Source organism: Salmo trutta, chromosome 34 (genome assembly GCF_901001165.1).
Source record: "Salmo trutta chromosome 34, fSalTru1.1, whole genome shotgun sequence".
Lineage (NCBI taxonomy): Eukaryota > Metazoa > Chordata > Actinopteri > Salmoniformes > Salmonidae > Salmo > Salmo trutta.
The window spans coordinates 9,442,598-9,458,567 of NC_042990.1; the positions used below are offsets into that span (position 1 = coordinate 9,442,598).

The 15,970-nt window shown below is 42.4% G+C and overlaps 1 protein-coding gene across 9 annotated transcripts in view; it reads right to left on the reverse strand.

The window, feature by feature from the left end:
* Positions 1 to 1,430: 1,430 nt before the first annotated feature.
* Positions 1,431 to 15,970, reverse strand: part of LOC115173504 (protein FAM131B) — a 28,628-nt gene continuing 14,088 nt past the window's right edge. For all 9 annotated transcript variants that reach the window (XM_029731644.1, XM_029731643.1, XM_029731642.1 and 6 more), the window contains 3 exons: positions 10,544 to 10,869; positions 4,260 to 4,508; positions 1,431 to 1,887 (listed from right to left, as the gene is read on the reverse strand). In XM_029731644.1, coding sequence (XP_029587504.1) covers positions 1,672 to 1,887; positions 4,260 to 4,508; positions 10,544 to 10,869 — 791 coding nt within the window. In that variant the 3' untranslated portion in view covers positions 1,431 to 1,671. The remainder of the gene's footprint in view (positions 1,888 to 4,259; positions 4,509 to 10,543; positions 10,870 to 15,970) is intronic.

Sequence of the window (15,970 nt, forward strand, 5' to 3'; positions counted from 1 at the left end):
ATAATGAGCACTTATTGGCTGCTTTTCCTTCACTCTGCTGTCCGACTCATCCCAAACCATCATAAGTTGCTTGAGGTCGGGGATTGTGGAGGCCAGGTCATCTGATGCAGCACTCCATCACTCTCCTTCTTGATCAAATAGCCCTTACACAGCCTGGAGGTGTGTTCGGTCATAGTCCTGTTGAAAAACAAATGATAGTCCCACTAAGCCCAAACCAGATGGGATGGCGTATCACTGCAGAATGCTGGTTAAGTGTGCCTCGAATTCTAAATAAATCACAGACAGTGTCACCAGCAAAGCACCCCCACACCATAACACCTCCTCCTCTATGCTTTACGGTGGGAAATACGCATGTGGAGATCATCTGTTCACCCACACCGCATCTCACAAATACGCGCCGGTTGGAACGAAAAATCTAACATTTGGACTCCAGACAAAGGACAAATTTCCACCAGCTAATGTCCATTGCTCGTGTTTCTTGGCCCAAGTCTCTTCTTCTTATTGGTGTCCTTTAATAGTGGTTTCTTTGCAGCAATTTGACCACAAAGGCCAGATTCACACAGTCTCCTCTGAACAGTTTATGTTGAGATGTGTCTGTTACTTGAACTCTGTGAGACATTTATTTGGGCTGCAATTTCTGAGGCTGGTAAATATAATGAACTTATCCTCTGCAGCAGAGGTAACTCTGGGTCTTCCATTCCTGTGGCGGTCCTCATGAGAGCCAGTTTCATCATAGCGCTTGATCGTTTTTGCGACTGCACTTGAATAAACTTTCAAAGTTCTTGAAATGTTCCGTATTGACTGACCTTCCTGTCTTAAAGTAATGACGGACTGTCGTTTCTCTTTGCTTATTTGAGCGGCTCTTGCCATAATATGGACTTCGTCTTTTACCAAATAGGGCTATCTTCTGTATACCCCCCGTACCGTGTCACAACACAACTGATTGGCTCAAACGCATTAAGAAGGAAAGAAATTCCACAAATGTACTTTTAAGAAGGCACACCTGTTAATTGAAATGCATTCCAGGTGACTACCTCATGAAGCTGGTTGAGAAAATGCCAAGAGTGTGCAAAGCTGTCATCAAGGCAAAGGGTGGCTACTTTGAAGAATTTCAAAAATAAAATATATTTTGATTTGTTTAACACTTTATTGGTTACTACATGATTCCATATGTGTTATTTCATAGTTGTGATGTCTTCACTATTATTCTACAATGTAGAAAATAGTAAAAATAAAGAAAAACCCTTGAATGAGTAGATGTTCTAAACTTTTGACCGGTAGTGTATATATTATTACTTTGTATACGGTTTACTACTAATGTTAAATTACTTTCAAAAGCATGCACTTTCTTTTGGTCGTCTTGTGATTCTCTGTAATGCACTGATCTTTTCACAGCGTCCTTTTTCTTTCTCTATACTCCATTCTTTCAATTTTATTTCATTAGTTCAATATTACTGCAAAACAAGTCCTCACGTTTCTGCAAAACAACAGATTTGTCTTTAAAGTTCCCTTTCATCATTGTCGTATCCAATACTTTCTCCTCCAGGAAAAATCGTTCTGTTTTTTCTCAGTCCCAGAGTGGGTCAATAGCTGGAAGTGGGGTAGAATAGCTTGATTGGTGGATTATGGATAAGTATATCCTGTTTGTCACTCTCTTTCTGACTATCCCCTTCAATTGGTCGCCACGGCAACAATAGACCCCTTGGCCACCTCTTCCTCCTTCTCCTCCAACGATTGGACAATGCAGGGTGTGACCACAAAGGGTATGCGTTCTGCCATTGGTTCTGGGCGTGCTAGTTGTGGACTGGTGCCTCCAATCGGGGTGGCGTCTTCTCTAAGCGGGGACGGGGTCAAAGTTGGTTCTAAGGTTAACGTAACCTCATCGTCCTATGAAAACAGTAAATGGATGGTTTACTGACTATACTGTACTTACCAAACTGTGAGGATCAGTCAAGAGGAACTACCTGTGGGTACATCATAAATCCATAACCCATGTATTACCCTTGAATGACATCTTGTGGCTGGAGGACTTTGAAGTAAAACACTTGTCGTAGCCAGGACAAACATAAAATCAATAAACCATAGTACCTTTTTTTTGTCTCATTCAATAGTTTTACCTGATAAAGTAGAATCCTGTTAAAATCTAATGTTAAATGTACCATTTATATTGCTAAAATATATATTTTTAAATACTATTGCTGCTTCCTGTTGTCATGGCTTTTTGATCTATGGCCGAGTGTCAAAACACTAACAATACTAAATTCACCAAACTGAGGTAAAAAGGATGTGTATTTCCTGGAATTCTTGTGTGGTTAAAATGTTAGTCTGTGTAATGTAGTAACACGTTCTGTCCACCATAGGGGAATTAGCTTAATACAATGGTTTGCAAAAGTATTCACCCCCTTGGCATTTTTCCTTTTTTGTTGTCTTCCAACCTGTAATTAAAATGGATTTTTGGGGGGTTTGTTTCATTTGATTTACACAACATGCCTAACAATTTGAAGATGCAAAATATTTTTTTCTTGTGAAACAAACAAGAAATAAGACAAAAAAACTGAAAACTTGAGCGTGCATAACTATTCCCCCCCCCCAAAGTCAATAATTTGAAGAGCCACCTTTTGCAGCAATTACAGCTGCAAGTCTCTTGGGATATGTCTCTCTAAACTTGGCACATCTAGCCACTTGGATTTTTGCCCATTCTTCAAGGCAAATCTGCTCCAGCTCCTTCAAGTTGGATGGGTTCCTGCTGGTGTACAGCAATATTTAAGTCATACCACAGATTCTCAATTGGATTGAGGTCTGGGTTTTGACTAGGCCATTCCAAGACATTTAAACGTTTCCCCTTAAACCACTCGAGTGTTGCTTTAGCAGTATGCTTAGTGTCATTGTCCTGCTGGTAGGTGAACCTCCGTCCCAGTCTCAAATCTCTGGAAGACTGAGACAGGTTTCCCTCAAGAATCTCCCTGTATTTAGCGCCATCCATCATTCCTCCAATTCTGACCAGTTTCCCAGTCACTGCCGATGAAAAACATCCCCACAACATGATGCTGCCACCACCATGCTTCACTGTTCTCGGGGTGATGCGAGGTGTTGGGTTTGCGCCAGACTTAGCGTTATCCTTGATGGCCAAAAAGCTACATTTTTGTCTCATCTGACCAGAGTACCTTCTTCCATATGTTTGGGGAGTCTCCCACATGCCTTTTGGCGAACACCAAACGTGTTTGCTTATTATTTTCTTTAAGCAATGGCTTTTTTTCTGGCCACTCTTCCGTAAAGCCCAGCTCTGTGGAGTGTATGGCTTAAAGTGGTCCTATGGACAGATACTCCAATCTCCGCTGTGGAGCTTTGCAGTTCCTTCAGGGTTATCTTTGGTCTCTTTGTTGCCTCTCTGATTAATACCCTCCTTACCTGGTCTGTGAGTTTTGGTGGGCGGCCCTCTCTTGGCAGGTAATGGATTTAATGGTGCTCCATGGGATGTTAAAAGTTTAAGATATTTTTTATAACCCAACCCTGATCTGTACTTCTCCATAACTTTGTCCCTGACCTGTTTGGAGAGCTCCTTGGTCTTCATGGTGCCGCTTGCTTGGTGGTGCCCCTTGCTCAGTGGTGTTGCAGACTCTTGGGCATTTCAGAACAGGTGTATAAATACTGAGATCATGTGAAAGATCATGTGACACTTAGATTGCACACAATTGGACTTTATTTAACTAATTATGTCACTTCTGAAGGTAGTTGGTTGACCCAGATCATATTTAGGGACTACATAGCAAAGGGGGTGAATACATATGCATGCACCACTTTTCAGTTTTTTAATTTGTAGAATTGTTTTTAACATGTTACTTTTTTCATTTCACTTCACCAATTTTTACTATTTTGTGTGTGTCCATTACATGAAATCCAAATAAAAATATATTTAAATTACAGGTTGTAATGCAACAAAATAGGAAAAACGCCAAGGGGGATGAATACTTTTGCAAGGCACTGTATAACATCATTACATATGTCAAAGTAATTCAATATTGTAATACATCATGATAGTAAATGTACCACACTCACACCTTTTTACAACAATGACATCTATTTCTTCCTACTTTAACCATGCCTACTTGTAGGGCCTGCTGTTCATATTGACAATGCTTAGTACCATTAGGCATCAATGCGTATGATAATATTGATGATATTTAAAACAATACAAAAACCACTAGTCTTAAAATGAACACATTTTCTTCAACCACATTTTCTTCAACCACATGGCTCACCTTAGTCTCCTCCTCTTCCTGTTGCTCTGGAATGCATTCGCTCTCCTCCTCTGGCTCCTCCCCTAAGGTCTCGACCACACCAACAACCATGTCAGCCATTGGCCCGCTCATGTGTCCGACAATCTCCACCTGCGCAGAGCCCCATAGGTCAGCCAGGCGAGGGTGAGTGGGCAGGCCTAGACTGTGGATGGTGCTGTTGGGCGTGGCTTGGAGGGAGTGGTTTGCACTGTGTAGTCTGTGTTCCATTGCCTGTAGATAGGGAACACAGTTCATTCACATTTATTCATGACAAAACATAACATAATCAAGAAAGCTCCCTATGACCCGATAGCTCATGGCTAGTGGGAGGAATGAGTCATCTGTTGCTCTTAGCTACAATTATTTCTGTATTTAATTAGTAGGACTAGCATTGGTAGCATTAAATTAGTAGTAAGAAGGTTAAAAACATTGCATACATTTTTTACTAATAACCAGTGGCGACCTGTCATTCAGGGCAGAGCCCCACCTGTTTTGAGCCCCACTTGTTTAGCTAATAATTGTTTTTCCTGTCTTGCATGTTATTTTGGTATTAATACGTGTCACATATCAGTTTGCAAACAATGTAAAAAAAAACTGTTAATAAAGGCAGAGTGTCAAAACACTAACAATACTAACGTTACCAAACTGAGGTAAAAAGGATGTATATTTCCTGGAATTATGGTGTGGTGAAAACATTAGTCTGTGTAATGTAGTAACACGTGGTGGGGGAGCCAGTGGAAAATATGGAGCGTAGTCAGTGGTAATGTTCCCTAGTTGCACCGTGATTGGCTCAGTGTTCTGTCACTCATGGGGACACTATGTCAACGCCAAATCTATGGGTAGAGCTCGAAAATTCAAGCCCCTTGGGTTCTCCATATAGTTACATTAGAAATGCCCATCCAAGAAGGCGGTCATTGGCCACAGACAAAATGTTAACATTATGTCTGTGAGTGTAACAGAACTGATATGGCAGGTGAAACCCCGAGGACAAACCATCCCCCCCAAAAAAATCAGCCTACCACGGTTTTCAATGGCTCTCACTTTTATTATAAGGCGAAATCCTCCCAGATTGCAGTTCCTAGGGCTTCCACTCGATCTCAACAGTCTTTAGAAAGAGTTTCATGCTGGTTTTTGGAAAAATGAGCCAGAAATTGTAGTTTTTCTAGATGGCTCCCATTTTGGCTGTAGTGTTTCCAAGCGCGTGGAAGAGAGCGCATTCTTTGGTATTTTTCTCCGGTAAAGACAATAACGATTCTCCGTCTTAAATTGTATAGTTTATTTACGTATTAGGGTACCTAAGGTTTGATTATAAACATTGTTTGACTTGTTTGGAAAAGTTTATTAGTAATGTTTGGAATTCATTTTGTATGCATTTTGATGGAGGGAAACTGGGTGGATTATTGACTGAAACGTGCCAGCTAAACTGAGTTTTTATGGATAAAAGAAGGACATTATCGAACTTTGTGATGTATCTGGGACCTTTGGAGTGCCAACAGAAGAAGATCGTCAAAGGTAAGGCATTTATTATATCGCTATTTCTGACTTTCGTGGTGCACCTGCCTGGTTGAAATATGTTTTTCATGCTTTTGTAAGCAGGGCGCTGTCTTCAGATAATCGCATGGTGTGCTTTCACCGTAAAGCCTTTTTGAAATCTGACACAGTGGCTGGATTAACAAGAAGTTAAGCTTTATTTTGATGTATTTCAATTGTGATTTTATGAAAGTTAAATATTTATCATTCTGTAGTTTGAATTTCGCGCTCTGCGATTTCACGGGATGTTGGCCAGGTGGGACGCTACCGTCCCACCTGCCCATAAGAAGTTAAAAGGATAAACATTCAACATTGGGCATGCAGTCAATCCAGCATGACTTCTGCCGCATTCAAAACAACTGTAAACTTGGAACTGGGAAATCTCAGACTTCAGTGAGTTCAAGAGAACTGGGAAAACACGTTTTGAACGGTCATCCAACTCGGAATTCCAAGTCGGGAACTCGGGCCTCTTTCTAGAGCTCTGACCTGAAGATCAATTATGTCATGATTCAACCTTTAGATGGCGCCGGAAAAGAAGGCTGATGTTTTACGTGTTCCTATCCAATTGTTTTTTTTATTTGTTTCTTTGCGTTGTTTGTAACTTCTTTTTTTACTTATTTTGTACATAATGTTGCTGCTACCATCTCTTATGACCGAAAATAACTTCTGGACATCAGAACTGCGATTAGTCACCACGAAAAATAATTATTTTCTTTCATTTAACCAGCTGGCTGGTTATACTCTGTATCGACAGGATAGAACAGTGCCGTCTGGTAAGACAAAGAGCGGCGGACTATCTATTTTTGTAAATAACAACTGGTGCACGATATCTAAGGAAGTCTCGAGGTTTTGCTTGCCTGAGGTAGAGTATCTGATGATAAGCTGTAGACCACACTATCTACCTAGAGAGTTTTCATCTGTATTTTTTGTAGCTGTCTACATACCACCACAGACTGAGGCTGGCACTAAGACTGCACTCAATGAGCTGTATTCCGCCATAAGCAAACAAGAAAACGTACACCCAAAGGCGGCGCTCCTAGTGGCCAGGGACATTAATGCAGGGAAACTTAAATCGGTCTTACCAAATTTCTATCAGCATGTTAAATGTGCAACCACAGGAAAAAAAATACTCTGGACCACCTTTACCCCACACACATAGACGCATACAAAGCTCTCCTTCGCCCTCCATTTGGCAAATCTGACCATAATTCTATCCTGCTGATTCCTGCTAACAAGCAAAAATTAAAGCAGGAAGCACCAGTGACTCAATCAATAAAAAAGTGGTCAGATGAAGCAGATGCTAAACTACAGGACTGTTTTACTAGCACAGACTGGAATATGTTCCGGGACTCCTCTGCTGGAATTGAGGAGTACACCACATCAGTCATTGGCTTCATCAATAAGTGCATCGATGACGTCGTCCCCACAGTGACCGTACATACATACCCCAACCAGAAGCCATGGATTACAGGCAACATCTGTACTGAGCTACAGGCTAGAGCTGCCGCTTTCAAGGAGCGGGACTCTAACCCGGAAGCTTATAAGAAATCCCTCCGACGAACCATCAAACAGGCAAAGCGTCAATACAGGACTAAGATCGAATAGTACTACACCGGCTCTGATGCTCGTCGGATGTGGTAGGGCTTGCAAACCATTACAGACTACAAAAGGAAGCACAGATAAGAGCTGCCCAGTGACATGAGCCTACCAGACGAGGTAAACTACTTCTATGCTCGCTTCGAGGCAAATAACACTGAAACATGCATGAGAGCACCAGCTGTTCCAGAAGACTGTGTGATCACGCTCTCCGCAGCCATTGTGAGTAAGACCTTAAACAGGTCAACATTCACAAGGCCACAGGGCCAGACGGATTACCAGGATGTGTACTGCGAGCATGTGCTGACCAACTGGCAAGTGTCTTCACTGACATTTTCAACCTCTCCCTGTCCGAGTCTGTAATACCAACATGTTTCAAGCAGACCACCATAGTCCCTGTGCCGAAGAACACTAAGGTAACCTGTCTAAATTACCACCGACCCGTAGCACTCACTTCTGTATCCATGAAATGCTTTGAAAGGCTGGTCATGGCTCACATCAACACCATTATCCCAGAAACCCTAACAGATCCACAGATGATGCAATCTTTATTATACTCCACACTGCCCTTTCCCACCTGGACAAAATGAACACCCATGTGAGAATTGTATTCATTGACTACATCTCAGCGTTCAACACCATAGTGCCATCAAAGCTCATCAATAATCTAAGGACCCTGGGAATAAACACCTCCCTCTGCAACTGGATCCTGGACTTCCTGACGGGCTGCCCCCAGGTGGTAAGGGTAGGTAACAACACATCCGCCATGCTGATCCTCAACACAGGGGCCCCCCAGGGGTGCGTGCTCAGTCCCCACCTGTACTCCCTGTTCACTCATGACTGCATGGCCAGGCACAACTCCAACACCATCATTAAGTTTGCCGATGACACAACAGTGGTAGGCCTGATCACCGACAACGACGAGACAGCCTATAAGGAGGAGGTCAGAGACCTGGCCGTGTGGTGCCAGGACAACAACCCTCATCGTGATCAAGACAAAGGAGATGATTGTGGACTACAGGAAAAGAGGACCGAGCAAGCCCCCATTCTCATTGACGGGGCTGTAGTGGAGCAGGTTGAGAGCTTCAAGATCCTTGGTGTCCACATCACCAACAAACTTACATGGTCCAAGCACACCAAGACAGTCGTGAACAGGGCACGACAAAACCTATTCCCCCTCAGGAGACTGAAAAGATTTGGCATGAGTCCTCAGATCCTCAAAAGGTTCTACAGCTGCACCATCGAGAGCATCCTGACTGGCTGTATCACTGCCTGGTATGGCAACTGCTTGGCCTCCGACCGCAAGGCACTACAGAGGGTAGTGCGTATGGCCCAGTACATCACTGGGGCAAAGCTTCCTGCCATCCAGGACCTCTATACCAGGCGGTGTTGGAGGAAGGCACTAAATATTGTCAAAGACTCCAACCACCCTAGTCATAGACTGTTCTCTCTGCTACCGCATGGCAAGTGTTACCGGAGCACCAAGTCTAGGTCCAATAGCCTTCTAAACAACTTCTACCAACAAGCCATAAGACTCCTGAACATCTAATCAAATGGCTACCCAGAATATTTGCTTTGGCCCCCCCCTTTACACCGCTGCTACTCTCTGTTGTTATCATCTATGCATAGTCACTTTAATAACTCTACCTACATGTACATATTACCTCAATTACCTCAACTAACCGATGCCCCTGCACATTGACTCTCTACCGGTACACCCCTGTATATAGTCTCGCTATTGTTATTTTACTGCTGCTCTTTAATTACTTGTTACTTTTATTTCTTGTTCTTATTCGTATTTTTATTTTTAAAACTGCATTGTTGGTTAGGGGCTCGTAAGTAAGAATTTCACTGTAAGGTTCACCTGTTGTATTTGGCACATGTGACTAATAACATTTTATTTTATTTTATTTGACCTTGTTTCGTTCAGAGTTCCCAGTTGTCTTGAAAGCACAATAAATCCAGAGAATGCCAGACTTTGTAAACAAAGTTTGATGACAAAATTTGCCAATGAAAGACCGCCGCACCACCTTCCTGTTCAAGTTAGCACAGCACAACAAGGTGAGTCCAAAAATGTATTGAATGCTGCAGCATAAATTATTTAATATGCCAGGGAGATATGTATACTGTAGCTAAGAAAGTAATACTAAGTGTATGTCGTGTGGTAAGCTGTTAGTAGCCCATGTGCCTCACCCTAATAATTTGGTCCCTTTTCCCCTCATAACGTAGCCTATTGTTCTGACTTAGTGGTGCACATGTAGCCTATAGCCTCTTTTAGAGAAATGTCATCATCAAATATTGTAAGAGCTTTCATTGTCTGCTTAAATGCTCCCTTTATTTATCCTACGGTTCTGACTTGGTGTACAGGAAGAATACTGGAAGAACAGCCCATGTTCTGAATTCTGTCGCTGTACATTTCAACAGTGCTGAATAAATAGTTATATTGACTATGTCTGTCCTAGCTCACTCATTAATGTCTTAGTCGAAATTACGGATTGCCTCTTATCCACTCGTCATCCCCTTATGCCATCGTTTGTACGTCTCAATTGTCAGTAGAAACCACATTTGTTTAAGCAAGTCAGCCATATCAGCTATGTTTTTTTTAAAGGCGGTAAATGAGGCTGAATGAACTGTTTCGCTACAAGACAAGGCTCCGCTGATAGCCAGGTGTAGCAGTGGTAAGGTGTTGGGACTCTGCTGTTGGGACAGCTTTGTGTAGGCCATAATAGTTTGTGGGCACCGTTTGTCACCATTATAGTCCAATTAATGTATTGTTCAGTGTTGTGTTGTGTAGTGGCTTTGCTGGCATACATCTAATTATATTTATTTGAGTTTGAGATCTACATGTTAAAATCACAACTGCTAATAACACTAGTGTCTCACCAAACTGCTAACATACAGCTGTCTTACAATGGTTGTCAGACAGTTCCATGTTGTATTGTATTTGTATTTCATTAGGATCCCCATTGGCTGTTGCAAAAGCAGCGGCTGCTCTTCCTGGGGTCCACACAAAACATGAAACATGATACAGAATGACATAATACAGAACAGCAATAGACATGAACAGCTCAAGGACACTGAAGCACTAACTCCACCAGGCGACAGTGATCTACGAGGCAGTCCAGTCCAGTCTGTCTCACCTGTTGCTGTTGGTAGAGCATTAGCTGCTGGTGCTGGTACAGCTGGATCTGCTGCAACTGCTGGAGCTGCAGCTGGCTCTGCTGCTGCAGGGTGAGCTGTTGGGGCTGCTGCTGCTGGATGTAGCCCCCCACATTGTCCACCTCACCGTAGCCCTCACCGGGCGTCCCTCCTCCCCCACCCGCCATGATGTACGCGGCTGGCGAGGCCACGCCCGAGGGATCGTTGCTAATTGGCTCCCAGGCGTCGGAGGAGGAAAGGCAGTAGAGGCCCTGGGCTACGTAGGTGTTGGGCCACACGTCGGCTGAGGAGTGATGCATCGCCTGGTCTGTTGTGTTAGGAAAGGATGAAGGGAGAAGTATATGTTTACATTTTGGATTACATACAAGATATACACTGAGTGTACAAAACGTTAAGGACATCTGCTCTTTCCATGACATAGACTGACCAGGTGAATCCAGGTGAAAGCTATGATCCCTTATTGATGTCAGTTGTTAAATCCACTTCAATCAGTGTAGATCAAGGGGAGGAGACAGGTTAAAGAAGGATTTTTAAGCCTTGTGACAATTGAGACATGGATTGTGTATGTGTTCCATTCAGAGGGTGAACGGGCAAGACAAAATATTGAATTGCTTTTGAACGAGGACATTTTAGTAGGTGCCAGGTGCACCGGTTTGAGTATGTCAAGAACTGCAACGCTGCTGGGTTTTTCACACTCAACAGTTTCCCGTGTGTATCAAGAATGGTCCACCACCCAAAGGCCATCCAGTCAACTTAACACAACTGTGGGACGCATTGGAGACAACATTGGCCAGAATCTATGTTGACACCTTGTAGAGTCCATGCCCCGACGAATTGAGGCTGTTCTGAGGGCAAAAGGCGGTGCAACTCAATATTAGGAAGGTGTTTTGTATACTCAGTGTGTCCTGTAATCTCAGAGCACAAAGCAGATTTTTGATGTATCACAGAGTTCATTTTTATTTTATTTAACCCTTATTTTACCTTTACAGCAAAGGCCCTTGAAGCAGCGGTATCACCAGATATCAGAAGATATTTACAGCAGTATCACCATTTCAACAAGAAATACACTGGCAACTTATTTAAAGCTCAACATGTCTAAAGGTGAAAATTAAAGCTCGCTTGACGATGAGCAAACTGTGCCTTAGTTATTGCAATGTCTATTCTAAGCAGATTTGATTTGGTCTCTGACTTGATAATAGCAGAGAATAGGCCCGTATGGTGCTGTTAATGAGAGCAAGGCTAAGTCCTTGTGTTAACCTACAAGCTCCCCCAGGGTTTTCTGTTACAACACAACACTACCCAACCAAACACACCAGGGCCACAGCTGCCATTTTGAGTTTCTCCGCAACATTTCTTCATGTAGCCCTGATGCACCTCAAGCTGGCCTGTCAAATGAAGTGGAAAGGACATCAATCAAACCGGAGTAAATAAGCTCAATCAAAGTGGCTGGAAGCCTTCTACAGTAAAATATGAAGCAGCACAGTCCAGTGCAGAGTGGATGTGGAGCTCACAAGTTAATTATGATCCCTCTTCACAACTAAATAAGAGCTAAGTTATGTGGTTTTGCATTTGGAACTAAAATTGTTGTGTAGAAGTATATGCTTAATTTAGTATACATTTTTGTCTTTATTGATTCATTAAAGCTGGAATCCATAGCGGTGAACCTGCTATGTCCATTTTGCAAGATTACAACAACAAATGTGTTACTTCAAACAATGAACACTGTCTCTTCCCCTCGGACATCATTGCACACCATTGCACGCACGATAGAATAACAAAGTATGTACTACGATTTATTTTTTTACCACGATGCTGGATGCTCATTTCCTCAACAACAACAAAAAACATTAACAAATGCTCCTGGGGCGGCCAGTGTCGCTGTTGCGAATCTCAGCTTTAAATGCTATTCTACCAAATGTTGCCTGTACATCCTTCTCAATTTCACAACAAAGCACTATGGCATTGGATGAACAGATTCAGTGAGTGTTGTTCATTGAGATTTAGTTAGCACTTTAAAAACGAAAGGTCTATGTAATGGAAATTATATGATTAAAGGTTTGACTAAATGATTTCACTCAGAAACCATATAACCTGTTGAAATGTATTAGAAATTATAAAGGTTATGGCTCTGGGTGAGTAGACTGTTTAAAACTAAGACACTGTTACCACTTCAAAATGAGCAGGGCAGAGTTGATAAGACGACCTTGGGAAAGGAACAGGAGAAGATGCCTCCCTAAGTTAGGGAGAGAAACAATGGCCTGGGAATGGCTAGTTGGCAGGAGATTAGAAGACAGGTGGCATGGTTTGATAAGGAATGTATGTGTACTGTGGAAAAATACAGCCACCTAAAGCGGGGTGGAGTTCTCTACTGATGTAAGTTTGTGTGTGTGTGTGTGTGTGTGTGTGTGTGTGTGTGTGTGTGTGTGTGTGTGTGTGTGTGTGTGTGTGTGTGTGTGTGTGTGTGTGTGTGTGTGTGTGTGTGTGTGTGTGTGTTAATATAAAAGGCTTTGTACATTGTAAGGATTTCAGAGCTCTCATAAATAAACGTTTTGACCCTTGTAGGCTGGTTATCCGTCTTCTTCATTCAACCAGAATCTTACCCACTCTGGGGGGCAGACTGAGTAGTTTCATTGAAGTTCGGTTTAAGAACATTGATAACTTAATTGCCGTAACAATTTGGTCCTTCGAGCGCGGAACTCAATATCCGCTTCTGTCGGTCCAGGGAGACACCGAAACCGTGCACGGGCGGATGACATATCTCTAGATTATCAGTTCTACAAATTTCCTTAAAGTCAGTATCACTTAAGGGCCTAGAGGATAACTGCTTAATGGCAAAGAGGATAATTACTTGTAGAATATCCACTCCAACTTTTGGAAATGGACTATATTGAACTACTCCGAAGAGAGGGGAAGAAGGGGAGTTTAACAATAATAGATAAGTATAGCAAATGGGTAGAAGCGTTCCCAACTTACTTGGTGGACATGATTATGGTAGCTAAAATATTAGGTCAAGATATTATCCCTAGAGTTGGTTTACTAGGATCTATCTCTTTAAATGATGGATGACATTTTAGCTAATCAAGTAGAACAAATAAAATGTCAGAGTTAGAGAGACCAAAACAGGTAGACATAGAAGTCAAAGAAATACTAGCAGAGCACATGAGAAGACTGTTTGTTAACCAAACCCGTATGTCCAAGATTTTGTGTCCAACAGGTGAATTACAGGAGAAGGTGATTCACTCAGTACAACCAGGAGACTGGCTGTGGATCCAGTCCCTGAGGAGAAAAGACTGGAAGCAGCCCCGTTGGGAAGGCCCATACCAGGTTCTGTTAAACCACTGCCTTTGCCATTAGAAAAGCTGAGAGAGTCACTTGGGTCCATGTTATCCACTGCAAGAAGGTATGTACACATATGAGCACTGCTGATCACACACAGAGTTAGGAGAAGAACCGAGTACCAACAGGGTCCGGGGATACCTCCTTAACGAAGATTTCCTATCCCGACCGTTCATCACTGTGTGTGCTCCTAGAGGTGTGAGTATGGGGTGGTACCTAGCAGACCGACTAAGGGCAGGAGAGGGTTGGTGGTTTTTGGGAAGAGTAGAGACTCTGAGCTGCATCATAGTCTTGGTAACCTTTCTGATATATCCAGATTCACCACCTTCCGGTACTAATCATACGACACTGTTGTCGTTTGTAAGAATGAAAAGATAAACTATATAATACACTGATGAGTGACGTACAGAATAAGGAGCCAAAGAAGATCAAGATGTAGAATTTAAGGTAAACATTAAACAATTCCCGAGGAAAGCAAATAACTTTACAGGGATGAAGTACTCAGCCAACCCACCTCGGTTCACTTTAATTCCTGATGAGTACCAGTGTTATAGATACAAAAATGGCACCGAGAACTTAGATGAATTTAATGCCTGAAAGGTAGTCTTTAATGTGACTGAGTTAGGTTTAGAAGTACAGGAGAAAATTCTTAACCTCATCGCACCTATAACTGATGTAGGGTGGGCTAGTACCAGCAAAGGACGCATACGACAGAAATGACCACAAAGGCTGGTTAGGAACTTGCACCCTGGGGTTATTGGTCCAACCAGTTCGAATTAGTCATCAGAGACCAGTTATAGGAGGCTAAAGTAGGCACAGGAGGAGTTTTGACCAGGATGGGAGTAGCTTTGTCTAGATGGATGCTATTGGCATCCTCAGGGAAGTTCCAGATGAATACAAAGCTATGACTCAAATATGTGAAGGCTTTCACACTACATTATTTTGGTGGTTGACAATAAATAAAAATGTGGATTGGATTAATGACATATTTTACAATCAACAGAGATTCATGAATGAAACCGGGGATGCAGTAAAGAGGTTCTCTGACCAATTATCCGCCACCTCCCTCATGACCTGGTAAAATAGACTGACTCTCGGTATGTTATTGGCAGAAAGGGGCGGGGTATGTAGAATGAGTGGGGTTCATTGCTGTACGGTTATTTTTTTAATAAACACAGCTCCAGACGGATCAGTGTTGTAATCACTGTGGTGTGGGCTGCTTTCACCTGTATGAGTGTGTTCGTATTGTGTGGTTGTTGTTTGGTCCCGTGTGTGAGAGGTCTCATTTCCAGGGCTCTGGAAAGATTTATAACGGAGCAGATGGTGAGATACGGACCGAGTCCAAGTTCAGACCAGTGGGACGACAAATACCTACCGCCGAGCCTGGTGGAGGATTCATTCAATTACGAGGAGCCCATGTTAGATGAGACCATCTTTAACGTTTAGGAAGACTGTTTCTTTAAATAAAGGTCATAACGAAAAATCCTAATCCGAAGAGTTATGATTGGAGGCTTAGAACAGTCATCGAAAAGTATGTGTTGACAGTATATGCATTTGTTTTCTTTGATGTCCTGAATTAGTTTGATTTTGTGTGAAATTTCTGAATCCAATAAAAATAGATGTGTTATAGTGTATGTGAAATATTTAGCCAATCGGGTGGATTGTAATGGAAATTATATGATTAAAGGTTTGACTAAATGATTTCACTCAGAAACCATATAACCTGTTGAAATGTATTAGAAATTATAAAGGTTATGGCTCTGGGTGAGTAGACTGTTTAAAACTAAGACACTGTTACCACTTCAAAATGAGCAGGGCAGAGTTGATAAGACGACCTTGGGAAAGGAACAGGAGAAGATGCCTCCCTAAGTTAGGGAGAGAAACAACGGCCTGGGAATGGCTAGTTGGCAGGAGATTAGAAGACAGGTGGCAAGGTTTGATAAGGAATGTATGTGTACTGTGGAAAAATACAGCCACCTAAAGCGGGGTGGAGTTCTCTACTGATGTAAGTTTGTGTGTGTGTATGTGTGTGTGTGTGTGTGTGTGTGTGTGTGTGTGTGTGTGTGTGTGTG